This window comes from Argentina silus (genome assembly GCF_951799395.1).
Source record: "Argentina silus genome assembly, chromosome: 16".
Lineage (NCBI taxonomy): Eukaryota > Metazoa > Chordata > Actinopteri > Argentiniformes > Argentinidae > Argentina > Argentina silus.
Genome location: NC_139670.1, coordinates 1,920,108 through 1,946,740, shown reverse-complemented (window position 1 = coordinate 1,946,740; position 26,633 = coordinate 1,920,108). Strand labels below are relative to the sequence as shown.

General features: G+C 47.7%; 2 protein-coding genes across 2 annotated transcripts in view; both read right to left on the bottom strand.

Annotated features, from left to right (window-relative positions):
* Nucleotides 1-42: 42 nt before the first annotated feature.
* LOC310817145 (adenosine kinase-like) lies at nt 43-16,754 on the bottom strand (the record flags this gene model as incomplete). The annotated part of the gene is made up of 4 exons (XM_083687582.1): nt 16,606-16,754; nt 14,461-14,535; nt 14,292-14,345; nt 43-241 (listed from the first exon to the last, which is right to left on the bottom strand). Exons 1-4 carry the CDS (start codon nt 16,662-16,664, stop codon nt 43-45), a joined length of 387 nt encoding a protein of 128 aa, XP_083543708.1. The 5' UTR covers nt 16,665-16,754.
* A 243-nt stretch (nt 16,755-16,997) lies between these two features.
* Nucleotides 16,998-26,633, bottom strand: part of vclb (vinculin b) — a 30,224-nt gene continuing 20,588 nt past the window's right edge. Inside the window, exons 9-21 of the mRNA XM_083687509.1 lie at nt 25,294-25,447; nt 24,672-24,847; nt 24,256-24,446; nt 23,478-23,677; nt 22,900-23,028; nt 22,321-22,470; nt 21,931-22,039; nt 21,266-21,568; nt 20,839-20,963; nt 20,461-20,646; nt 19,795-19,998; nt 19,541-19,645; nt 16,998-19,157 (exon numbers count right to left, since the gene is read on the bottom strand). Of these exons, the coding sequence (XP_083543635.1) occupies nt 19,011-19,157; nt 19,541-19,645; nt 19,795-19,998; nt 20,461-20,646; nt 20,839-20,963; nt 21,266-21,568; nt 21,931-22,039; nt 22,321-22,470; nt 22,900-23,028; nt 23,478-23,677; nt 24,256-24,446; nt 24,672-24,847; nt 25,294-25,447 (2,179 nt within the window). The 3' untranslated portion in view covers nt 16,998-19,010. The remainder of the gene's footprint in view (nt 19,158-19,540; nt 19,646-19,794; nt 19,999-20,460; nt 20,647-20,838; nt 20,964-21,265; nt 21,569-21,930; nt 22,040-22,320; nt 22,471-22,899; nt 23,029-23,477; nt 23,678-24,255; nt 24,447-24,671; nt 24,848-25,293; nt 25,448-26,633) is intronic.

Here is a 26,633-nt window from a genome sequence, read left to right as displayed (position 1 = left end):
TCTGATAAATTTGCACCGCCTGAAACAGCATGACAATGTTCCCTACTGTACCGCTGCTCTCTGTATTCCCACAGTGCTGAGGTCACAGACACACGACTGTACATCCAGAAACACAGTCAAGTCAGGCACACAGGGGGGAGAAGGGCCAGCAGAGAGACCAACCTGGGCGATTTTCACTGAGTTCTGGGTGGAGCCGCCGGCATGGTATTCAACCTTGCTCTTCTTGACGATTTCTTCAAACCTGAAATACACAAGCAGGGAGAGGGGGGGTGTGTGTAAGAGGGGGGGCTTCATGGGAGGAGAAAATACAAAAAAAAGGTTAACCACATGCCACAGTGTTAGCAAACAGGAAACAGCAGGGCCAGACCTAATAACAGACCTAGTTCACAGGCCAAGTACAGCTGACGGGCCCCACCTTGTACAAAAAACAAAAAGGAACGAAAAAAGGGACCAACAATGGATCTTTCTGTTCTGGAAAGTCTTCATATTTAAAAGGGCAGTGGTGTAGTGCAGTGTACTGTACGCCGGGCGGGCGGGGAGTCAGAACCACCGTATGGATGCACAGGGAGCAGCTCTGGAGGCCCGTATGAAGGGAGGTTGGGAAGGGTGAGGGTATGGGAGGATTCTGGTTTATGGGGAACTGTTATGAGGCTGATGTCAACACTTTTAAAGAAGCCTCCCCCTAAAAAGTTTGTTTTGGACTTTGTGTTAATGATGGACAATAAATGATGTCATGCTAAATTGACGTTTTATTGGCATTTGGGTTCTGCAGAATAGATTGAGTAACGGTTTAAAGAGGACTTGTCTTAGGAGGGAACGAGTTAAGGGATGACCAAGGAGACCCTTTTGAGTTGACTAATGGACTTGTTTCTTGTTTCTGTCTCCGTGAGAGCACTACAAGCATCGGAGTCATCGGCCATAATCTTATACGCTCCACGTTTTATTGCTAATAAAGCGCCCGGGAGTGTATTAAAAAACCTACATAATAAACTTGAGAAGTCGGGCCTATGACCTACTTTTTCACCATGTTCAAATTGTTACACCCAGGTGAAAGTTGTTAGGAGCAAGTATATATATAAAAAAATAAATAAACTTGAGAGAGAGACAAAAACAAAAACCAAGGAAATGCTGGATTTTGTTATTTGAGATACTTTACCACCAATGTTACTGGAGATGAAGTGAGGCACTTAAATGTCAGCTTGATAAAAGCCAAAGAGAACAGAACATTTTCCCCACATGTGTCTACGTTTACACACTTAGCCATATTGAAGCAAGATGAGCAGTGAAAGTCTTTTATAATCAGAACGTAAACATGAGCCTGCTCAAAAAAGCCACGATTGTACTCCAGAATCAAGCCTCTTCTAATCTCTTTGGCAGATATTCTGTTTTAATCATCATTATTATGTCCCTATAAAAGCCGTGTTATGTTTCTATCCGGTTACTCAGTGTTGATATGTGAATGGATGTCTATCGCAGACCACAAGCTGAGGATGAAGAGATGGATTTCATAAACCGTCTGACCTATGAATACTATACTGTCCTAATAATACATCCTAGGACTCAGAGCTCCTCCAGTAGTGGAAACTAGAGTGGAACAGAAATAGCTTCGGGGAGCCGGGAGTAAACAATCATTGTGCATTTTTCAAACCCAAACCGCTGAATTACCCCAGGGTTTAACAGCTACTTCTATCATCATATCACCCCCTCCCCCCCCCCTCCCCTCTTGCCAATATCACAATCTAAAATAACTATTTATGCTTAGGCAAAGCTTAGTGCCAAATATACACAGCAGCGAATCAATCTATTCCAAGAGGGAGACTGTTATCTGGTCAGCTGAGAACATGAATAATGTGTATTCCCCGCATCTTTCACACAGCGAGCCTCCCAGAGGGGCTGGGGATATAAATGTGTGTGTGTGTGTGCGCCCCCCCCCAGCCAAGGAGATTGACCCAACTGCAGACAAGATGAGGTGCTGCATTATAAAGGTTCTTGGCTGCTTTTTTTCCTTCTGTGGTTGAGAACTGCCGTTTTTTTAAAGTGTATTTATTTACACCAGGGAGAATTCGCGATGACATGGTAAAGCGTGGAAGGTACGGCATACGGTTCCCGCTGGCTTAATGCGTAATTCCACGTTCAATGAACTCCAGAGCCAGGGGAGCTATTCTGGAAATGGCAGGAATAATCCCACAGGTCCTGGTCATGTAAAATACACACAACATAGCTAGGTCAATGCCTTCCGCTTAAAAGGATTTAGACACTTCCAAGCAGTTCTGGAGGGTCAAAGGTTTCTGAGTGTAATACAGAGTGAGGGAACCTGAATACGTACGCACTCTGCCCCTACAGCGAACATATGTACAGGATTGTGTTAGAGGTGTGTTCTGTATTTCCACGTCTCTTGGTTTAACTAGGCATGTCTGGCTTTCGAAGAAGTGTGAAAGTAACCATTTTTGCTTCAAAGAAAGTCTACATATCATGTCTCTAGGCAGAGATGACTACCCAGGGTAGAGTGTTCCCAATAAAGAAGAAAGAAGAACATTTTTTTTCCATGCAAGTGGAAAATATGCTAAGCCGGAAAAAAGAAGGAAAAAAAAACGTGACGAAGACACCTGTTATGGCTCATTGACAAAGGAAGAATCTGAGCACTGTGGGTGTTCATAACAGCGAGGCAGGCAACGGACTCCAGAAACCATCTCAAATAGACACACAACCTTGTTAGGATTTAGCCTTTTTTATTTTTTTTCCTTTCCTGGAAGCATTTGCTTCACCTCTCAGGGCGGGCGGCATGGGGCCTCTCGGACGCGGCGAAAATCCCATCCGAAAAGGAGCAGCTGCCTGGAGACCTTTCCACCCTCAGACATCATGTGATCCCTCCGTTGTGACTCTGTGAACAGCCCCCTTTGGCCATTTAGGGAGAGAAAAGCCCTTCTGAATCTCACTGCCTGAACACCCAATGAGAAAAGCCCTTCTGAATCTCACTGCCTGAACACCCAATGCGAGTTGAACAGGGGAGATGTTATTGAACACAATGTCCTAGTTAGCGATACCCTACTACGGTACTTGTTTGTAAGATAAGATGGCCGGTATGTTCAATACTAGGAGGAGCAATTATAACCATGTCTTACATTCAAACAACCTCTGTTGCATAACATGTTTTTGACATGTTACATGTTAAGAACATGTGATACCTACAGTACATCTCAAAGTCTCTCTCGTCATGAGAAGCAAAGGGGGTTCTTTTTATGTGTCTTTTAATACCTTCATAACTGTGACTAATCACAACACTTATTTGTATTTGTTCTAATTAAAGCAATTCATTAGTTAAAAACGGGGGGGAGGGAATTAGGAATTAGTTAATACAAATATTATGTTGTGAGTTGATATTGAGTAATCATACTCATAATCGGTACCTGGTACCTGGGACACACAACGTTCTAATAGTGGGTTAGATCATAATTCCGAAATGCCCTCCTGTTTACATTCCATGGATAACAGCCCCCACAGTTTCCCCATCAAGGGAAATCTGAGCGCTTCCGAGGAACCACGAGTCCCTTCTCCTCTCTGGATGACGACTCTCACTTCCTCCTCCTCCTCCAACCCCCCCCCCCCCCCCCCCCCCAGCAGTAGATTATTTACCTCAGGCAATAATTCAAGATTTGCTCTTCTAAAGTCTCCTGCTACGGGAAGGGCAAGGCGAAAACCCCCTTTACCTGATCCCACTTCATTCTCCTTTGATGTCAGCCCATCTCAATAGGAACGGATGAGAGCCCTAAAATCCCCATCGAGTGATTTCACAGGAAGAACAAGCCCCTGTTAATCAATGGCTAGATTGGATCTGGAGCCCCGGGAGTGGACCGACTGAATGTCCTCCCGGGTGTCTGAGTGCACGCTGAGGTAATTCACCGCTAATGATCACCGCGGCGCCCACTCCCCTCCTTGACGATTTAATTGCCTCGTTCACGTTTTAAACAGCTTACAAATCACAAGGACAGGCAGGGAAACATGATCAAACAGCCCATCTTAATCAAGGGAGGGCGACGGAAGGAGGTAGGAGACTAGAGCGCGTCTCCTCAGGAGAGGTGGGGGGAGGTGGGGGGGTGTAGAGGTACTGTAAACAAGTCTACAGTAAACATGTTGTCCCCCTCAGTCTAAGTCGGAAATTTCAGTTGTTTACAATAGCGCCCCCCTTGGGCCAATGAACGTATTTTTTTGCAAACGCCGGATCTGTACGGCGAGGGGAATCATCCACCGGATTTTGGTCAAAGCGTTCCCAGTGGTGTGTGAGATATCACGAGTGACATACGAACAGACAGAGGGGGGACGGGGTGGGTGGGTGGGTGGTGGGGGGACGGGGGACGGGGTGGGTGGTGGGGGGACGGGGTGGGTGGGTGGTGGGGGGACGGGTGGGTGGGTGGGTGGTGGGGGGACGGGGTGGGGTGGGGGGACGGGTGGCACAGTTACAGTAAACAAGTCTTCAGTAAACATGTTGTCCCCCACAGCCAATCAATGTCATTCCGGAATTTTAGCTGTTTACTACTGAACACCCCTTGGGCCAATCAGCATAATTTTGCAAATGTCATATCTCTAAACCCTCACACACACACACACACACACACACACACACACACACACACACACACAAAACAAATATTGGAGACTGATTTAGTTTTAAAGCTTGTGTAATCCCAGGTTCACCAGAGGTATCTGGAGTGGAGTCAGGTTCTAGAATGATTAGTGGAGTCAGATTCTAGAATGATGAAATTCACCCAATCAGTGTGAGCCTCCTCCTGGCCCAGCCCAGTCCTGCCCCAGCCCAGCCATCCCCAGCCCAGCCCAATCCATCCCCAGCCCAGCCATCCCCAGCCCAGTCCTGCCCCAGCCCAGCCATCCCCAGCCCAGCCATCCCCAGCCCAGTCCTGCCCCAGCCCAGCCATCCCCAGCCCAGCCATCCCCAGCCCAGTCCTGCCCCAGCCCAGCCATCCCCAGCCCAGCCATCCCCAGCCCAGTCCTGCCCCAGCCCAATCCATCCCCAGCCCAGCCATCCCCAGCCCAGCCATCCCCAGCCCAGCCCCAGCACCAGCCATCCCTGGCAGCCTGGAGGCAGAACAGGGGCCTGATGCACAGTAATTGTTTCCATAGGTCACAGAGGGACACAAAGAAAGACAGAAAGAGCTTGGGGATGTGGTGAAAAGGAGTGGGGAGGGCTGAGGAATATTGTTGTTTTTCCCCCCCAATTAAATTGTTTGTCAAACCCTTCACAAAGGGTTACGCAGTTTATCTGTTTAAAATCAATACGCCCGTCTCAGTGTGAAGGCTTGTCCCGACACAAGACAAGTCCATTAATTATTCTGTTCTGTGTGTGCGCTATCGCCAGGCTGCTCAAGGTTGAGCCTTATCTTTTCTTATTTCAAATCAATAATTATCTCCTCTCTCCCTCTTTCTCTCGCTCCCCCGGTCTCTCTCTCTCTCTCTCTCTCTCTCTCAGAAAATAGACGTGCTTCTCATTCAATGGCTTGTTTTGATGTTTGTGTGTGCAGCAGCGTCTGGTGAAGGAGACCAGGCAGATAGGAGGTTCTTATCGTAGGGACGTTCGGAACAGTCGCTCGACAACAAGACTGGTGGTGGTGGAAAGAGCCGAACGCAAACAACAACAACAACAACAACAACAACAACAGCAGCTTTGTTGCTCTCCTCTTTAGCCTCTCTGACCGACCGAAGGGAAGGGTTGAAGGGTTGAAGGGTTGAAGGTTGAAGGTTGAAGGGTTGAAGGGTTGAAGGGTTGAAGGGTTGAAGGGTTGAAGGTTGATTCTCAGAAAACAGCATGATGGTGATATTATTACCTGTCAACCAGGTATCTCCTCTACGGCCCGTTTTGGTTTAATCTACCGGTCTAATCGTCCCGTAAGTCATCCAGGAGAGTAGAGAGAGAGAACGCCACCGGAACAGCCACGCCGCCAGACACGATGGCGATGACGACGACGATGGAAGCTTTAAACAACAACAACGACAACAACAACAACAATGACAACAACAACGACGACAACATGGGGCCAGTGATGCATATTAAAGTGCGCAATTACGCGGTAATAACGAGTGGTAATAACGAGTGGTAATAACGGGTGGTAATAACGGGTGAATAATTGGGGGAAACAACAAATGCGTGGCGGCCCTTTAATGCTCAGCCCGTCCAGCAGCCCGTTCGCCGGCGTTAACGAGAGTGGCGTAGTCCTTAATTAGGCTGCACTCGAGGATTAGGGAGGGAAATGTGGTCATGGAGGACCAGTTTGTATTATTTCCTCCTGAAACGTCACCGGTCGGCTGGGGTTCTTTTTTATTTTTTTGGCTTCCGTTCTCAGCCGAGCGTGGTGTTGTTGTCACGGTGAAGCGTGGAAGGAAGGAGGGAGGAGGAGGGGAGGGGGGGAGAGCGAGAGAGAGAGAGAGTGAGAGAGGAAAAGAGAGTGAGAGTGAGAGTGAGAGTGAGAGAGAGAGAGAGAGTGGAAGAGGGAGAGTGTGGGGGCATCTTGTCTTCTCCCGAGGATTGAGATTTGAAGGCTGAGCAACACAAAGCCTTTGAGACCTCTCCCTCATCTCTGAGGTTGATACCGGGGATTCTTGGTGATTCACCATCGCTCCGTGTGAATAATTCCACCCCCCACCTGCTGTGAGCACCATATGGCCCAGTGTAAACTTTAAACACACTGGGAGTACCATGGAGCAGTCACATAACCAGAGCTGCTAGATCTGGATCACCACACGGATGACACACTACCTACACGCGTGAGGATGTGTTCTACTCTACAGTGTACACCATCTCCCCCGTGTGTGTGTGTGTGAGAGAGAGAGAGAGAGAGAGAGAGAGAGAGAGAGAGAGAGAGAGAGTGTGGGGGGGGAAAGGCATCAAAGTCAACTAAAAATAACCGTGAGCATGCCTTCTGAACATGCTGTACATGTACAATTGAGACGCCCACATTTTAATCATAAAACGCGTAGAAAACGGCCACACGCGTCGAAGTCTGCATGCGTCTGTTCCACCCCTCCTGACTGGTGAGGCTTCGCACTGGCACCACCTGCTGGCCGCAGGCGTCCATGACAGAGAGACAGAGAGAGAGAGAGAGAGGAGGAGGAGGAGGGGGGGGATATTATCAAAGCCCAACGACAGGCTTAATTGAGATTGCATCAGCCATCTCTCATGATACAGCGGCATGCCTGAAATACTAAGCAGTCGTCCTGAATAGCACCATCACGAAACACATCTCCATCAATAAAACACCGCCGCCACAACATACATTCAAATGGGATTTGTAATTCTGTTTGGAATGATGTCAGACGCACACGCTTCCTTTGTCTTTGACATAAATCATTTGTTGTGGGGGGGTGGGGAGTTAAACAATAGGTTAATATCCGGTTAAATAATGTGATTCGCGAATCGATTAATCATTGAGCACACAATGGCAGTTGTTTACATCCGTGCATGATGGTTCAATTACAGGCGGGTGTGTTTAATCTCTGCTTCTCTCTCTCTCTCTCTCTCTCTCTCTCTCTCTCTCTCTCTCTCTCTCTCTCTCTCTCTCTCTCTCTCTCTCTCTCTCTCTCTCTCTCTCTCTCTCTCTCTCTCTCTCTCTCTCTCTCTGCTACAGAGGTCAGTGATGGATGTGAGTCTGCGACCTCTGACCTCGGCGGCAGGGGAGCCGGATGTTTTGACCCTAATGGGCCTGCAGAGGTGAACCTAAGTACTGTTAGCTTGTAGCTACAGCACTTAGCCAAGGAAACAGACAGGAGGCTGGGGGGTGGGGGGTGGGGGGTGGGGGGGGTGGGGGGGGCTGTAGTGTGTCTACACACTCAGTCAAGCATGAGTGCACCCAGTGAAGTGGCACCATGGAAAGCACATGCAGCCTGGCACGCACGCACGCACGCATGAACACACACTGACACACTACACACACACACACACTCACTCACACTACACACACACACACACTCACTCACACTACACACACAACACTCGCTAACACACACACACACACTACACTACACGCACGCAACACTACACTACACACACACACACTCACACACACATACTACACACACACACACTCACTCACACTACACACACACACACACATACTACACACACACACACACTCACTCACACTACACACACACACACACACACGCTCACTCTCTCCCTGACACGCCAGGATGGATCCGTTGGGGGTTTCCAACACTCACGATTTCCCCCTTGTTAAGAAAAGAGAGAGAGAGAGAGAGACAGAGAGAGATGGAGAGAGAGAGAGAGAGAGAGAGAGAGAGACAGAGAGAGATGGAGAGAGAGAGATGGAGAGAGAGGGAGAGAGAGAGAGAGACAGAGATGGAGAGACTGAGAGAAGGGAGTCAAGTGTGTTTACAGAGCAGAATCTATCACACGCTCAGACCCAGGAGCCCGAGTGTTTAGCATGGAGGGGCCTTTGTTGTTTCCTTCCCAGTAAGCAGATTGAGCGTGGAGGCAGCGGCAGGGGGGGGAGAGATGTACACAGACAGCGGGGTGTGTGTGTGTGTGTGTGTGTGTGTGTGTGTGTGTGTGTGAGGGAGGCACCTCCACTGATCTCCTGTGTCGTGTGATGATGTGTGTGTGATGTGTGTCTCAATCCTGCACTGATCCCCTGAGTCAGCCCCCAGTCAGTGATACTGTACCAGTGTCTCTGTGTGTGTCTCTCTCTCTTCTCTTCTCTCCTCTCTGTCTCCCCCTCCCTCCCTCTCCTCTCTCACCCCACATCTCCCCCTCCCTCCCTCTCACCCTACACCCCCCCCCCCCTCTCTCTCCTCCTCCCTCTCTCCTCCATCCAGAATGCTAATAACAGCCAGGCACACTAACGCGCCAGCCCTGAATTATTCATCCAGCAGCGGGTCACTCCGCATAATGAGCAGTTTACTCTCCTTCTAGAATGCGATTGTGACGCCGCTAATCTGCATTTAGCACAAAAAAAAAAAAAAAAAAAAGAAAGAAAGAAAGAAAAGAATGAGCGCTTGATGAATTTAATTGCTGTGAGCAAACAACCTCTGAAAAGAGTCGTGTCATCATCCCGAGATGAGAAAGTAAACAATTAATTACCGTCGGACGGACGACGGGAGTCGGGAGATTAATGTGTGAATAGGCCTCGTCGAGGCAGGAGGCTCCCGGTGAGGGTTTCTCAGCGGCCCTCTGGCGCAGACAAGATTACAGGGTTTCACTCATCTCACACACTAATAATGGTCGGGTGCCACATAATAAAGGTTTTAGCCTAATAGCCGCCTGAAAGAATGGCCTAGGGCTAATCAGATTAAGGTTTAATAATGCTATTCATAATGAGAATGTTTTGAGATGGACCGATATGAACATCTTCTGCAGGTGTGTTATTCTGTTGACGTCGTGTCGGAGCTCCGGTGGGATCCTGACGAACCAGAAGCTTTCGCTGCCACCTGCTGGCCAAAGCTGGCGGCTGTCTTTTCCTGCACTGTACAGATAACTAACTGACACATTTGATATTTTTTGTCAGTTAATAAGTTAACTGATAAAAACAGATCATGACACTAATAACAAAAACAAAACAAAAAAATATTTCATTTCTAGGCCTTCTCTTAATTCATAAACAAAAGGTTCGTGAAGTGGAATTATCTTGAGCAGAAAATGCTATCAAGGAAGAGTCCTGTGATGACAGACAGGAAGCAAGTGAAGATGGGTGAAGTTAGAATCTGTCTTCATCAGACACAGTCCAGGATGCACAGATTAGTTTATTTATCCTGACCGTATCATGTGACAGTTGTGTTGCATTGTTCAGCCACTTGGTGGCAGTGTTGTCCATTAAGGAACTATTATTGTATCTACACAACCAATCTATTGATTCCTCCCACACGAAAATCTACCTACTGGGATTACAATGATGAACTTTACCAACATGTTCCAAAGGCTGAAAACATGCACATGAATAACCTATTTAACTCATTCAGTGCCGAGGGTGAATAAAGTCGCCCAAATTGTCAACATTCTAGAGTGCCAAGGGTGACTTTATTCACCAGAAATGCATAAATACTGATGCTTCATGTTGTAGCCAATCAGAGTGTTGTTGCTAGGTAAACACCACATAGAACACTTGGCACTCTGGGTGGGGAGTGTTCCGGAATGCTTTGGCAGTTGGTGAGTTAACCAAGCTCTCCTGGTAGTGCTGACAAGTCAAATACTTTGATAAACGGAAAAATAACGCCTAACTAAGTTTCATTTCCTTCCCTGTCTCGATTTCCAAAGCAAAAAAAGTTGATTCAACCACCGAGACTTGTTCAGATGACAAGGCAACTACAGAAACCACCACAGCGCATCCTGTGTGTGAGTGTCACCCCCCGTGGCGATGCCACCTCCCCACCACTTCTAAAACCAGACGCAGGAACCCAGCGTTCTCTGCAGTGTCATATGCAACCACAGGCTGCCATGTCAGAGTAGGAGCATCAGTGGTTTAACTCATTCAGTGCCGAGGGTGAATAAAGTCAACATTCTAGAGTGCCGAGGGTGACTTTATTCACAGAAAATGCATAAAATGATGACGCTTCATTTTGTAGCCAATCAGATTGTTGTTGCTAGGTAAACACCACATAGAACACTTAGAACAGGTGGTGAGTGTTCCGGAACTCTTCTTGAGTTAAGTGTGGGAAACCTTGAGAAGACACACTGCCAAATATGGAGGGGGAAGAAGGAGGTTTTGGCCTGGTTGGTCGTCAGTGAAACAGATGGATTAGCCTGTGTGTACAGTCTTGTATCGGGGAGATTGGATAGCGTGATTCACACGTTGACACTGAGGGAGTTTCCACTCTTTTCATTCGCGAAGTGTGCAAACAAATAGGGTTTACAGGTAAAGAAACTCGAGCTGTTGGGTTCGGACTTAGGAGGACAAGCCAGTCAGGGATCTCGTGTTGCTGCGTAGACCAGCACAATACATCTCCAATCTAAACCGCAACGACAGCCATAACTGTCCTGTGTGGAATGAAAAGATGAAAGAAACAGATATTGTTTGGGAGAGTAAGCGCTTTCCACCACCAGGCTGAGCCGGATCAGGTAACAACAGACAGGTGGTCAGTCCAGATCAGAGAGAGAGAGAGAGACAGAGCAGAGTTGATGGCCCTCTGTAGGCCGGCCCTAGACGGTACTTCTCAGCCCACAACAGGATTAGCAAGCCCCCGCAGTGAACACGTAATTGAATTCGGACATCACCAGAGTGCATCAACAGATAATAGTCCCACTAGGGCCATCGGGAAACAGGCTAACAGCACTACCAGTTTGGATTAGTGGACTCAGAAGAACCACACGGTCACAGCAGGATAATTGGACGGCTCCATATTTGGACGTGGGGTCTGCTGTTCTTATGGAGGATGTGTTAGTCATCTGCGAAGGCCAGGTTCCTCAGCTGGGGTCCGGTCGTCTTTAGAGAGACAGGTTCAGCTCTGGCGGCCTGACTTGTTTGGGTTGCTACAACAGAATCAGTGAGTGAACACAAAAGGGCCCTGATGCTGGAGCTGGGCCCTACGCTGCCTGTGGTCCCTGATGCTGGAGCTGGGCCCTACGCTGCCTGTGGTCCCTGATGCTGGAGCTGGGCCCTACGCTGCCTGTGGCTACTGCACTGTAAAGGGCTACATAACCCACTCAACAACCGCATGGCTGTACCTTATATAACATGTTTTGTATTTATTTACTTAGCCACAGTGGCAGTAGTACATTAGTGCAGTGAGCTATATGCCTATAATAACAATAATAACAATAATAATAATAATAATAATAATAATAAAGTGCTTTTCATTATACAAGCATAATCTCAAAGTGCATGAAATAAAATAGAAAATAGAAAAGAAAAATAAATAAATAAATACATGTGAAAATATATAACCATATCATAAAAGCAGCAATCAAAGCCTAGGAGGAAAGGTGGGCCTGCGCCTGTGGGCCATGCCAAGCCAAGCATGCACTGAATACGGGGGTCACCACTCCCCTCTCCAGAGGCCTCCACCCATCACACCAAACCTGAGGGTCATCACTCTCCTCTCAGAGGCCTCCACCCATCACACCAAACCTGAGGGTCACCACTGTCCTCTCCAGAGGCCTCCACCCATTACACCAAACCTGAGGGTCACCACTGTCCTCTCCAGAGGCCTCCACCCATTACACCAAACCTGAGGGTCACCACTGTCCTCTCCAGAGGCCTCCACCCATTACACCAAACCTGAGGGTCACCACTGTCCTCTCCAGAGGCCTCCACCCATTACACCAAACCTGAGGGTCACCACTGTCCTCTCCAGAGGCCTCCACCCATTACACCAAACCTGAGGCTCACCGCAGCATTCCCTCCCAACGGACCAAAGCTGCTCAGGGCACTGTTGGGTGTGGATGGAGACCTGACGAAGCTGTCAGTGACACACATTATAGTGAGGGGTGTGTCTGCGGTGGTGGTGGTGGGGGGGGGGGGGGTCATGCATTGAAATGCATAGTGCAGGGGAATTAAGCACCAAAGCCCCATGTTAATCCAGGCCTGACCTTGTATGTGTGACAGCAGGAATGGAGTCTGCCAGGCCAAAGATAACGCGCCTCCTTTTGTGTCCGTTGGAGAACAATAACGCTGATGTTGCTGCTTTTCGCGCCAGCAGGCTATAGGCAATAACTTCCAACATGCCTCGTGTGCCGACGCGACCCATCAACACCTGACATGGAAGCTTAGAGGCCATCTTAAACTACCAGCTCTACTCAGCCCCAACGCAGCAGTGGGATGGTAGCAGTCATGATGAGGCCTGTAGGTTCGGCTATTTCCTTGTTTTCTCTCACAATGCAGATAAAACCGGTCGGTCTCACATAATGGAAACAGTCAGTCATTCCACACGGAGCTATTTGAACTCTGAAAAGGAAGTCAACAGTCTAGAAGGCTTTTCAAAGAGGCCTCTGGAGGGTTCTTTTGCAAGTCATGGCAGGCCACGTCACGTGGTGTCTACAAAAACAGGAAATTAAAAGAAGAATTCAGGGGCTGTGTGCGTCTGAGTCTTACGCAAAACCTTCCGGCTGGCATTGGCATCGCTGTATCAAAACCAGACTACAGGGGCTAGGTGCAGCAGGCCATTGGTGCAGCAGGCCTGTCACTCACACCCACTGAAGACCCTCCCCCTCACCACACCTCCTTTAGTGTCCTACTGAGCGCTGACATCACAATGGGAAGAATTTACCCACGTCAGACCATCCCTATCTCCATCTCCATCTCTAAAACCCTCCTCTGCTTTTGGCCCTCAACCGAAGCCATCTGAGGCTACACAATGATCATCCACACAATGGCTTCTCCAGTCTTGAGGTTGCATGGGTGGTATGAGGACCGAGTTAGAACGAGTGGGCTGGTGGAGGGTTGTTTTCCGGGGAGTGGCGTGTCAGTTGACCCCAGTGGGATCTATATTTACCCAGATGTTCAGAGGGACAGAATCATCCACTAACCCTAACCCTAACCCCCCCCCCCCCCCCAAGTTATGGCTGCTGCACGCAATTCTATACTTCATACAATCAGCTCACTGTCCTGTACACAGAGCAACCCGTTTAGGCCGAAAACGCCACGAAAGTCCTTCATGTCAGAAACTGACACTCGTCATTTTTTGGAGATAGGCAGTAACCTTATGTTTGCTAGCAGATAACTGAAGTGGTCGCTAATTAAACGGTAAATACAAGTATATTTATATCCTATTTACCAGTCTCACGTATCTCCAAAGTGACGAGTTAACATATCCAGTTATGTTTACATCACGTCATTTACGACTTATGGACTTTTAAAGCGTATTTCCTAAGTCCTCGTGGTGAAGACACTCTAGGTATAACATGTTTAAAGCTGGTGATACTGTGATCCTATCCTGCGTGTGGAGCAGAGGCTGTGATCCTATCCTGCGCGTGGAGCAGAGGCTGTGCCACCGCAGCAGAGACGGCCCAGGGAGCGTTCTCAGGCCAACAGATGCAGCATGGCAGAACTGGGTGTGTGAACACGTCAGAGGACCTGCTCAAGTGCAGCTGCCCACTGCCCAGTTAAGAGCAAATGATTTATAGACACCAAGACTCTACGCTATTTTTAACGTACTGCTGACCACGGCAAAATGACTGTGGGAGATATGAATGAATGTCAGGTGAAATAAAGATAAATATGATAGACAGAAAGGTTGTTTCTGTCTCAGCTGCGTGATTGTGTGAGTTTAGTTGCCTTTTTTAACAACATGCAGGTTACAGGGTAGTGGCGTCTGGTCCACTGTACTGTACTTACATGGCTTTGTGTTTGTCCTCAGCCAGGATCTGGTCGTTGGGCTTCAGTCCGTACCTGTCCAGACATCACAAGCTCTTAAGCAAACGCTGCAACTCATCATTTTCTCAGACAGATGAGTACAAACAATGTGTGGAGGGTGTAATGGCTGTTATGAGCTGCTCACACTCACTTGTCAAGGAAGTCCTTGTCCACCACAGCTGAGATGTCCAGCAGTGGGTTGCCCATTCCAAACAGTGCATTTTCGCTGTGGAGAGGCATTAATAATTAAGATGACTCATTAAACATTGGCTCAGACCTCTTCCTGCCCACTTCCACCCTCACATGTGGAGCGATAGTGCCCAGAATCACCCGGATCCAAACAGTGAAAGTCCTTTTAAACCTCCTAATTGCAAACATTAAACATATTGAGTTCAGCCCCACATGCCAACAAGTGTGACAGTTCCCATGTTTCAGTGGTGGGCCTGTCACCTGAGCTGTTCTCCGGGGGCAACACGTGGAACACACGAGGCCCTGCTGGACACTATCTCCAGCACAGGCCCAAATATTCCTATCCTGTTATCATTTAAGAACCCTGTACAGTGTTGGGATCACAACCCTCCCTCTGTGTACTGTCAACGGTCACATGACAACCAGGGCACGTTGTCATAACATTGTAATGCATGTTTTACGAGCGTTGGTTATGTCATTGTTTTGCTGAAAGCCCTAAAGCAAGCACAGACACACACACACACACACACACACACACACACACACAAATGTATTCTACTGTTTTATTCGATTGACACCGCCATGTTGCAGGCGCATGTCCCTCTCCTGCAAGCACATGAGCAGTGCAGTGTGTGTGTCGCTCTACAGCTGCAGGCCTACATGTCACTTTCATGTTATGCATGCATGCATGCACAGAGAGCAAACCTAAAAGAATGCAGGCCACTGCACATTCCATACTGCATATAGGCTGCACAGTAACCAAATATGACAGCCTGCATGTATAACGTTCACAAACTTTGAAAGAACTTATATTTAACATATCACTGTTTATGGTCAATGTCAGCTCTTTGAGGCAACCGACCGAAATCCTCCCTGTCTCTTTTTCCCCAAGCAGGATTCAATAAGACCTCATCAGATTTCATCAGCCTGGCTGTTCCTGCTGGTCTATGTCCTATGAGACATGTCCTCATATTAATAAAAGACAGCAGAATGTCACAGAGGATGGACTAGAGTCATATTCCTCATCTTACCTTGCAGTTGGCATGTTGTCAGTGAATTGTGGCTTGCCTGCTGAGAGACTGGTCAGACTGGTCAGACTGGTCAGAGTGGTCAGGCTGCTCCTGCTCTTCCTGCTCTTCCTACTCAACCCCCCAGTAGATGTAGATGCAGCAGCAGCAGCAGCGTGCTTCTCATCAACCCTCAGAGAAACCGGAACCCTCGCTTCTCTTCCAACAACTGATTGGCTGCGTGCGGGCAGTGGGCGGTGCGAGGTACATTTCCAGGTATGTGGTTGGCTAAACTATGTGACTTATTTTGGGTCCTTACGAACAGGATCTACCTACATAAACAAATACTGACAGGTCGCGGAGATTGAATTAAAACGTCGACTTGGCTCCCCATCTATGTAGTTCAAGCTCAATTCAAATTGTGGCTTTGAGACGATATTATGTTGTCATTTCGGCTCTTCATGGGACAGAGTAGAGCTTAATTGAGGGTGCATAAAGGTGTAGACCGGGACAGATTTGTTGAGACCATGCCCGTCTGCGGCTCCTAATCCTATCAGATTCTGTCCACACTAGAAACGGTCTGAAGGCTTGGTCGTGCGTGCCTCGCATAGATTATCTTGCTACCATGTGAACCAAATAACTCCTTAATGCTGGAATGAATTGCTTCGCTATGGCGATAACTGATCGTTGATTTTACCGCAACGTATCACAACGATAAAACTTGTTTTTCGGAGCGTTTCCAAAATGAACAATATGTATTGACACACGTGGAAATTCTCCACATTTTTGCCAGCCGGTACCACCCACTTCCACATGCAACATCCGTCGAGCCAGAAACCCTGCGCCAGCTATCCCGTTATCCTGTTATCTGTCAGACACGACCACAGTTGTAGTTAATGATTTGAGAGAGGAGATCGGGGTGTTGTGGTGTAACTTCCATGTCGGCCGTGAAACGAATCGGTACCGTTTCTCCCAGGCAAGCTTGGAATGCTAATGTAGCATCATCATCATCATCATCATCATCACCACCACCCCAGCGCCGCGCAAACTGTCAGAGCCGAGCTAGTTAGCGGTCTTAAAGTTGACATTGTGTCTCTTACCTGAGTGCTTTCTCTGCCACTCTCTTCACTCTCTTCACGTTGGGCTGTCCACCAGACATGTTCTCTCTCCGACGCTAGCTGTGAGCCACACACCAGGGTTGGTTTGAATGAACACAGATCTAATCAAGTCAAATGCTGTCTTGAGATATCGCCTGAGTCAAAACTCTCATGTTGGTTCGCTACTCTTAGAGCGAGCCTGCCTTGTTTTGATCAGTGTAACAAGGGGTGGTAATAACGTGGTAATAGCGTGGTAATAATAGCAGCATCATGCTCCGCTGTGCTTGATATGCCATGTACAACAAGTTACCTATGGTTCAATTAAACAGGCATTGCGGAAAAGTTATATTTTTTCATAACATCCTGACATGAATAAGCGAGGATTTACAGTTAGGGAGTGTTATAAAATGCTTTATTATAAAATAATGTGAACAATGCCATGAAATAGGATTTGACTCTTTATCATAGACTGAATGAAGCAGGTGTAACTTCAGTTAACCTGTACATCATATGAATACAACAAAATTGCTTTTTTTTTTCCTCTTTTTTTTTAACAAAATCATAATGCCTTTCGTGATAGATACAAAAACATAATATATGCCATTTAATCTATGCCATTTAGCTGATGCTTTTCTCCAAAGCGACTTACATTGCAGCGAGTGCATACATTTCAGTATATATGGTCCCAGCGGGAAACGAACCCACAACCTAAGCGTTGTTAGCGCCACGCTCCACCAACTGAGCCACAGAGGACCACAAACATACATTTCTGTAAATTAAAAAAAACAACAACATGTATTGCAATCAAAGTTTTTATTACAAGGCACTTCGGATGGTTTCATAGGGTCTCGGTATCATACACATTAACTGCCGGTCTTAATCACACACAAAAGAAAACATCTCCAAACTTCAACCATTGTACCAGCTGTAATAGCTATGGTTCTATGGTAGGAAGATGAGGGCACGACCCAAGAGCAGTTTTTATATGATACAATAACAGATTACCTGTCCACACCTGGAGAGATGTTTAGACCCCCACCCCTCCCTGTGTGTCCAGTAGGCAGTCCTACATTAAAGGGGCACTACACCACTTTGAAAGCTCATATTCATCACCTCCAGCACCATACCAGTGTCTACATGTGTGAAAAAATCGTCTTTCTACATTCTCTGTAGTCAAGACGATAAGAACAATCACAGTTTGTAGAAGCTGGTATGGTGCTGGAGATAATATGAGGTTAAAAAGTGGTGAAGAGCCCCTTTAAAAGCATTTGACATAACATTCATCTTTCACAAAATGACATGTGGACACCACGTTACATCATGAGAACGTGTACAGTATCTGATCTCTCTTCAGGGCAAAACACAGATCACACAGACTGGTTTCACTGAGAAGCCCGTGGGATAAAGCACCAAGAAAATATATGAGTTGAATGCAGTTGAATGAAGTTAACAAACATATTTTTAATCCTTCACCTCTTTTGTAGATTATCGCTACAATAACTTAATCTGATATTTTATAATGATGCGTCTGCCTGGTAAGCTAGCCCTTTTCCTTTTCAACATGTATTGCTGTTATTCCCCAAGAAAGAAAACCATATTCAAAAGTTAATGTCGGAAAACAACCTCTTTGGCAGAAGACCTGACAATAAAAAACCATCCTACAAAACCACCTCACCATGTAATACAATATGGAACATAGAACAGTGCTATAACAAAGCATAGTGTAAACAGACATATTACCATTGAATATATTTTTGCGTGTAGAGCTGAACGTATACTTGTGCCAACCCCATTTTGAGTTGATGTGCTTGTCCGAGCGAAGGTGATTGATTGGCAGATAATGACACAAAGGAACCAGTATAAAGATATAAAAATGTATTCCAAGAAAATCTGAATTTAACTTAGAGGTTCTCAACTTGGTGTCAAACTGAGACTGATAATTATATCAACCGTACTCAATATGAAAAGCTACACCTCCAATCAAAAAAATATATACCTGGGATTTGTCATAATAAGCTCTAAAAACGTTTTTTTTTTCTTTCTTTTTTTTTTAACACAAACATTTTAGAAAAAGAATTTCCCAGTAAGAATCTAAATCATGATGAGTTGCATTGGATAGTCCCTTTCTTTTACATCCTACCAGAACTGTCACTGTTTGTTTACAGACAAAAGAGGGTTTGGGATCAATTGATAAATAATGTATTCAACTTATTATAATAACCAGATCAGGTGTTTTCATTATAGTTTGGAATTAGTATGTATGTGTCCATTCAATATACCGCCCAAGGGGTAGTATTGGGGTAGTATTGGGGTAGTATTGGGGTAGTATTGGGGTAGTATTGGGGCAGTGCATGCCCAGTTCTTGGAGCAGGCGGAGGCCCTGAGCAGAGGAACAGTGGGGCCGGCTCTTACTGGTACCAGGGGGTCTTTCTGTGCCAGTGGAGGGTGAAGCCCGCGTCCGTCCTGATCTTAATGGAGGCTGCCTCCGCCTCCCTGACCGTCTCCTTCACAGACTGCATCAGGTTCTGGGCGTTGTGGACCAGCATCTCCGTGGCCTGGTGGGGGAGAAGAGAGAGGAGAGGGGAGGGGAGGGGGGGAGGGGGGGAGGGGAGGGGAATGTTAACTCGTCAGTGTCGAGGGTGAATAAAGTTGCTCAAATTGTCAACATTCTAGAGTGCCGAGGGTGACTTTATTCACCAAAAATACATAAATTATGACGCTTCATTTTGTAGCCAATCAGAGTGTTGTTTCTAGGTAAACACCACATAGAACACTTAGAACACTCTAGGTGGTGAGTGTTCCGGAATTCTTTGGCAGTTGGTGAGTTAAGTAATTGAAAGTGTTTTTATTTGACCCGGTTCTGGTTCATCCAGTACAAATGCATCAATAGATACACCCTCCACTGAAAAGGCATCTTTGTGATCTGCAGTGGGCTCACCTGCTCCGACTCCTCCTCACTGATGTTGGTGCGACCCAACATGGTGGCCTTGACCGTGGACAAGATCTTGAGCTGTGTGCTAATGGTAGGGATGCGCTCACACACCTGGAACAAGGAAAAACAGTCAGTCAGACAAGAGAAGACGTCAACATCACTAACATGATGTTGTGTACAGTAGTCCTTAACATCAAACAACTCGAAATACATACACATACATAAACAAACAACATTTGTGAAAAGTGAAGGCAACTTACCTGGAGCAGATTGGTTCGGATGCGTTTGTCAGTGCACTGCTTGGCCACCTCCTTGGCCAGGCGCGTGACCTCGTCGGAGGCCTTGGCGATGTCCTTGGCGCACTGGATGAGGGCGCGCTTGTTCCCGCTGCCGCCACGCACCAGACGGGACATCTCTGCCATGAGCAGGGCCATCCGCTTGGCTGCGCCGATGATGTCGTTACCCTACAACAGAAGGAGTGCACAAACAGTTAAATCAGATTGGGTGGGGTCACACAGGGGTCCATTCCATTTCCAATCACATTGTGTTGAATACATGGACCTGGAGGGGCAGTTTCCCCAGACACAGATTAAACCTAGTCCTGGACAAAAAAAAAAAAAAAGCAGTTTCAATTGATAATCTCCATTGAAAGAGTGGAATTTAACTCATTTAGTGCCGAGGGTGAATAAAGTCGCCCAAATGGTCAACATGCTAGAGTGCCAAGGGTGACTTTATTCACCAAAAATCCCTAAATTATGATGCTTCATGTTGTAGTCAATCAGTCAAAGTGTTGTTGCTAGGTAAACACCACATAAAACACTTGGCACACTAGGTGGTGAGTGTTCTGGAATTCTTTGGCAGTTAACCCGGGACAAGGCGTAAACATGTGTCTGGGGAAACTCCCCATACAGTACACCAGCTCATACCTTGCTGGACCATTTGCGAGCCTCTTCGTGGAGCTGCCTGGCGGCCACCATCATGGGCTCGCTCACCACCTCGCCGGCCTTCGCCTCTGGGAACTCCTCGTCCTTCTCCTCTGGGGGAGGAGGCCTGGGGGGGGGGACCTCGCCCTCGGGGAGGGGGGGTTTGGGCGGGGCTGGCTCGTCGCTAACCTGTGACAACAAATGAAATTACCATGTTATTTACCCATGTAGTGCCAAGGGTGAATAAAGTCGTCCCAAATTGTCATCATTCTAGAGTGCCACGGGTGACTTTATTCACCAGAAATGCATAAATGACGATGCTGAAAGAAGAACAGAGTCATAGACAACAGAGTCATTTTCTTATTCTTGGTGAGGACTTACGTGCAGCTGGTCCAGATCAGGAGGTGGAGGTGGGAAGTCAGGCTCCTGGGGCTGGAAGGCCTCCCTCACCTTGGCCACAGCACCCAGGATCCTGTAGCCTGAGTCCATGAAGCCCTTCTGGAGACCTGAACACCACACAGGAAGGACAGAGACACTGATTAGCACTTCACACAGTATAAGCCATATATACAAAACCAACTGGTAGATAGATTACAACACAATACAATAGAAATATATTAGATAGACTCCATGTGACCCTTAACTTAAGAAACCAATTCTGAAACATAGAATTCGACCTTCTTGTATACCAAAGCCTCATATCAAGTATTGACATTGGGTGATCAAGTGTACCCCAGACTAACTGATCCAACAGAGAGTAAACACATTGAAAACATGTCCTATGAACAGCGACTCTGCCTGGACGTACTTGGGTCCTGGATGTTCCCTGCCACAGCCTTGGCATCCATCACCATGGGCGAGATGGTCTGGCTCAGCTCGTCAGACGCGGCCTTCACCATCGCCCGGAACTTGGGGTCCTCAGAGTTCTCCACCTCCCGCTTGGCCACCAGGAGGATCCGGTTGGCTCTGCGGGCAATGCTGGTGGCCCCGGCGACCAGCATCTGGGGCTGGTGGTTAACCATGGCCACGCGACACTTGTCCAGATCCTTCCTGATGGCGTCCTCAGAGGCGTCCAGCAGGGACTTGGTGTCGATGGCCTCGTCCACCAAACCTACAGGCAGAGAACGATATTAGCTCGTTTAGTGCCGAGGGTGAATGAAAATCGCCCGAACTGTCAACATTCTAAAGTGCCAAGGGTGACTTTATTCATCAATGACAATGCTTCATTTTGTGGCCAATCAGAGTGTTGTTGCTAGGTAAACACCACATAGAACACCTGGAACTCTAGGTGGGGAGTGTTCCGGAACTCTTTGGCAGTTGGTGAGTTAAAGCATCTTTCATCTCACAGGGACTTAGTGTTAGCATCTTAGCATAGAGTGACAGTTGGGTGTGAGACAGCCCTTCCTGAACCTCCTAATCAACCAATAACATGGGATGGTCATACACGGTCTCTTTCTGTAACACTGACATTACCTGTCATCTTTTCAACATTGTCAATCCATTGATTTTTCATGGTCTCAAAGTGCTCGTATGCAGCCTGGTTGCCAGGGTTTCTCAGGAGAATACGGGCCGCAGAGACCACCTGGGAGAACAGGTCCCATCAATATTATTACTACACATGATTTTAGAAAATACACAAGTTAAACACTCTACAAATGCCGACCATGGTAAACATGGTAAATGTAAATGTACGCACGCACGGGCACACACACACACACACACACACACACACACCAAACATCTCCTCCTTTACTTTAATCAGAGAGCTTGCTCACCAAGGACAGATAACATGGAGCTATTCATATCTTATGTGACACTCACTCTCACACTCTCACTCTCACTCACACTCTCACTCACACATACCTGTGGCGTTAGGTCTCTTGTTGACTTGACAGCCGCCTGGATGCCCTCCACGGTGGTCTTGTTGGCCGTTCCCACGGCAGCAGCCTTCTCGGCTGTGGCGCCCAGCTTGTTGGCGTGAGTCTCAAAGTTGGCTGCTCTGTCATCAAACACCTGGACCCCACAGAGACACACCACAGAGTTATCACACCGCTTACGACACCAAGGGGTCACCTGGACCCCACAGAGACACACCACAGAGTTATCACACCGCTTACGACACCAAGGGGTCACCTGGACCCCACAGAGACACACCACAGAGTTATCACACCGCTTACGGCTGCCACTGACCGGTGCCATCCAAACCAACACACCAAGGGGTCACCTGGACCCCACAGAGACACACCACAGAGTTAGGAAACTAACCAATCATATTTACCGCTTATAGTCATTTATTGTCATTACAGTTGTATGTGAGTGATGCTAGAAGTCTGTCAAATGAGTAAGGCTAGTAACACTGAATGAGGAAGGAATGGTCAGTCGTGGATAGTAACGTAGGTCACAGTAAGTAAGTGATTAAGTCATGATGTCATCATCACTCGCCTCGTCCCTGTTGGGGGCGTCATGGGGGGCCGTGGCCGCCACAGCCAGCAGTTTGATGGGAGTGGTGGTGTCGCTGAAGATGTCCGACACCTCCTGAGTCATCGCCTCCTGCATCTTCCCTTTGAGGTCCTGAGAAGACCGTACACACGTCAGTCTAACACCAGCTTCAGCATGGGCAACAGTACACAGACGTGGCATATATGTTATCATGGCTAATTTATGTATCAACAGCCTGTATTTACGACGACACAGATTAATACCATACAAATGCTACTGCATAACACTGTTCAACAATTGGTTAAATTTAGCTTTCATCCACTTTAATGAACTACAGTAAATAAAATAAAACTATCTGAACTACTGTAAGAATTGTATGTGTATTAAGAGTGCTGGATTGCAGAGGTCAGGAGCATGTTGCCTTCCACCACCAGAGGGCGTGCTTGACTATGGCCTTTGTGTGTGTGTGTGTGTGTGTGTGTGTGTGTGTGTGTGTGTGTGTGTCCGACTGATCATAATGAGGTGTGACTGTGAGTGAGTGTGTGAGAGGGTGTGTATGTGTGAGTGTGAGTCGTCTTTACTTTCAGGGCCTCCTGGAGCTGTTGGGCCACGACCCGCGCCTGCGGGGACTCCGCCTCTCCTCGGGCCGCCAGGTCTGCCAGCTGGGCCATCAGCTGCTCCACCTGTTCACACTTCCCCAGGAGCTCCTGTCTGTACGGACCGGGCAGGGCGCTGGCCAGCCTCCGGCCCTCCGCCACCAGACCCCGGATGGCTGCCTGGCCTGGACACACACACACGGATAGACATACACAGAGACACACACATGGATAGACACAGAGAGGCAGAGAGAGACACACACAAAGATGAATACACACACAGACACACACACACAGACACACACACACAGACACAGGAATTAGAATTCAAAGGCTTAACAGCATAAAAAGGAGATTCAAATACATGGTATGTTTTAATCTATTCAGTTTATGCAAATATGGTTCTGCCTTCTCTGAACATTCTCTGTCCTTGCTGCAGGCTCAGGATGTTCTATAAACAAGGTGACGTGTGAGAAGATATCCAGGCTTCTGAGCAGACGAGCCAAGCCGCAGAGAGAGAATTATGAGGTTTGGTGAGAAGTTGGAATGTAGAGCTGAGACAAAACAATACAAAACAGACTTGTACACAGTGTCTGGGCTGCTGTTCAATGAAGGGAGGGAGGGAGAGAGGGAGGGAGGGAGGGAGGGAGGGAGAGGGGGGGGGAGAGGGAGAGAATGAGAGAGATATAGATAGATAGATAGATAGATAGATAGAGAGAGAGAAAAAGGAGGGAGGAAGAGGGAGGACAGGAGCCAGACTCACCCACTCCGCTGTCGTCCATGGTGGGGTTGTCTATCCAGCGCTGGGCCTGTTCGATCTTCCCCTCCAGGTGGACCGCTGCTTTGGCAGGCCTGCTGTTGGCCACAGCCTTGGTGGTCTTGGACTGCAGGTTCTGCAGGGCCGTGGCGATCTGCTTGGCCAACGCCCTGGCCTCTGGTGTGTCACCTTTACCCCTGGGGATAGGAGGAGAAGAAGAAGAGGTGAAAGCGGCCCTGAGTTTCCTAAAAAGGTCTCAGATAACGTGGGAGTCAGAATGCCCAATAGGATTCCAATCTGGTGGAAGGTGGTGCCTTTTGAGGAAAAGCTCAAATGAAGTGGAATGAATAGAAGATGATTGAGATGATGGCCTAACTGGCCCTCCAGCCAGATAACAATAGGAGTTTGACATGAGCACGTACTGTCTCCTGAGCTCAGAGAGCTTGGCGGTGAGGGCGGCGATCTCTCCGATGGACCGCAGGATGTCTTCCCTCTCTTTGGGGTCCTCACACATGTCAGCGATCCTCTTCGCCTCCCCCAGGAGACCCCTGATGTTCTCCTCTCCCTCCGTGCCACCGTTGGGGTCTGCCAGCCAGTTCTGCAGGGGCAGGGAGACCAAACAACACAAGTCAACACAAGTGGCTAACGCTCTATAAACCGTCCGTATCAGACGTATCCGGGTTGGATGGTACTGAACCAGAATGTGTTCTGTAGAGGAATCTTGCATTTCATCATACATTCAGGTCATTTCTTATACCTATCAACATCAGTATTTTCTTTTAAATCAGAAAAATCAAAAAAATCCCTTTTATACGCTACCTGACGCTGCCCTTATTGTTTTTAATCTGTTGTGTTTTACGGTGTTTTCCTACTTATATATATATTTTTTATTTGCATATCTGCACATTTGTAAAGCTCTACGCTATATAAATAAAGTTGTATTATTATTATTAAATACATATCTTATTAAATGCATGTCTAATGTATAAGACTTCCTGTTAACCACAGCCAGGCGCTGACGGCTTGACCAATGAGACGGCCCACCTGTGCGGCGTCGATCCTCTTGGCGATAGCCTGCTTGGAGTTGGTCATGGCCTCCAGCTTGCGGGCGGCGTTCTCCACCTTGCCCGTGAGCACGTCCAGACCTCCGGACACCTGCTGGGCCTTCTGCATGGCCGCCGGAGACGCCCCTTGACCTCTGGGGTGGGGGTGGGGGTGGGGGCGGGGGCGGGGGGAGACAACACAGAACATCAACGACAGTTACCCCCAATGATGCTTTTTTAAAGGACATCTGCTTCAGACTGGGGTTGTAGTTGTATCTAAGGAGAACGGACATTCTCCGTTGGTGTTTTCGTTGACTTTAGAGACAGCAAGGCTAACTAACCACTGGACTAAACTCACTGGGTTCATGTGTGAATCGGATCATCCAGGGACAATCCCTTTGTGCATACGTAGAGTTACAAATGGTTACAGCCAATCAGAGTCAGAATTCTCCATAATACAGTGTGGTGAGGTATGAGATCTCAACAGAACAGATGAGGGAGTTTTTCATTGATTCATATCCTGAACCTATTGTCCTGCTGCTGTAGAACAAAAGATGTTTCCAGTCTCAAGATCCAAAAGGACCCTCCCAGTATTTAGTTTAGTCATTCGTCCAGGGGTTCAACTATATTATGGATAAATGCGGGACATCTGCTTTGAATCGGCCTTGACTGTGGCCCTCCCTGGCGGCTGAGAGACCTGGTCTGAGGGAAGTATTGGTTACAGTCGCGCAGGCTGGAAACCCCTAGAACAAGCTTACTACCTTACACTTCCCCCTCGCTGATCACAGACCTGGACGCCGCTTTACTAGAAAGCGTTTCCTCATCCAATTACACAACGATAATAATACTGCATCATTGAGGAAATGAGCCGTCTATCTATCTGTCTGTCTATCTGTCTATCTATCTATCTGTCTATCTATCATACTGAGAGGGCAGTGAGTCTGAATGTCTGAACGGACGGACACGGGATTGGGGACGAGATCTGAGGGAAAAAGCACCTCATAGTTTCTACAGCAATGTTGTGTCATTCCTTTTTTAAGGTTATTTTTGGGAGTGAGGTCGTCCCACTCTCATATCTTTCAGTTTTTATTGGATAGAGAGAGTGGAGAGAGACAGGAGAGTAAGGAGGAGAGGGTCTGTCAGCAGGGCATGGGCCGGTTACTAACCCATGCCAACATGGAAATATGTGTGCACTGTAGGCCATGGTGCTAGACCACTGGACCACAACAGGCCATGGTGCTAGACCACTGGACCACAACAGGCCATGGTACTGGACCACTGGACCACCCCAGGCCATGGTACTGGACCACTGGACCACACCAGGCCACCACTGTGTCATTC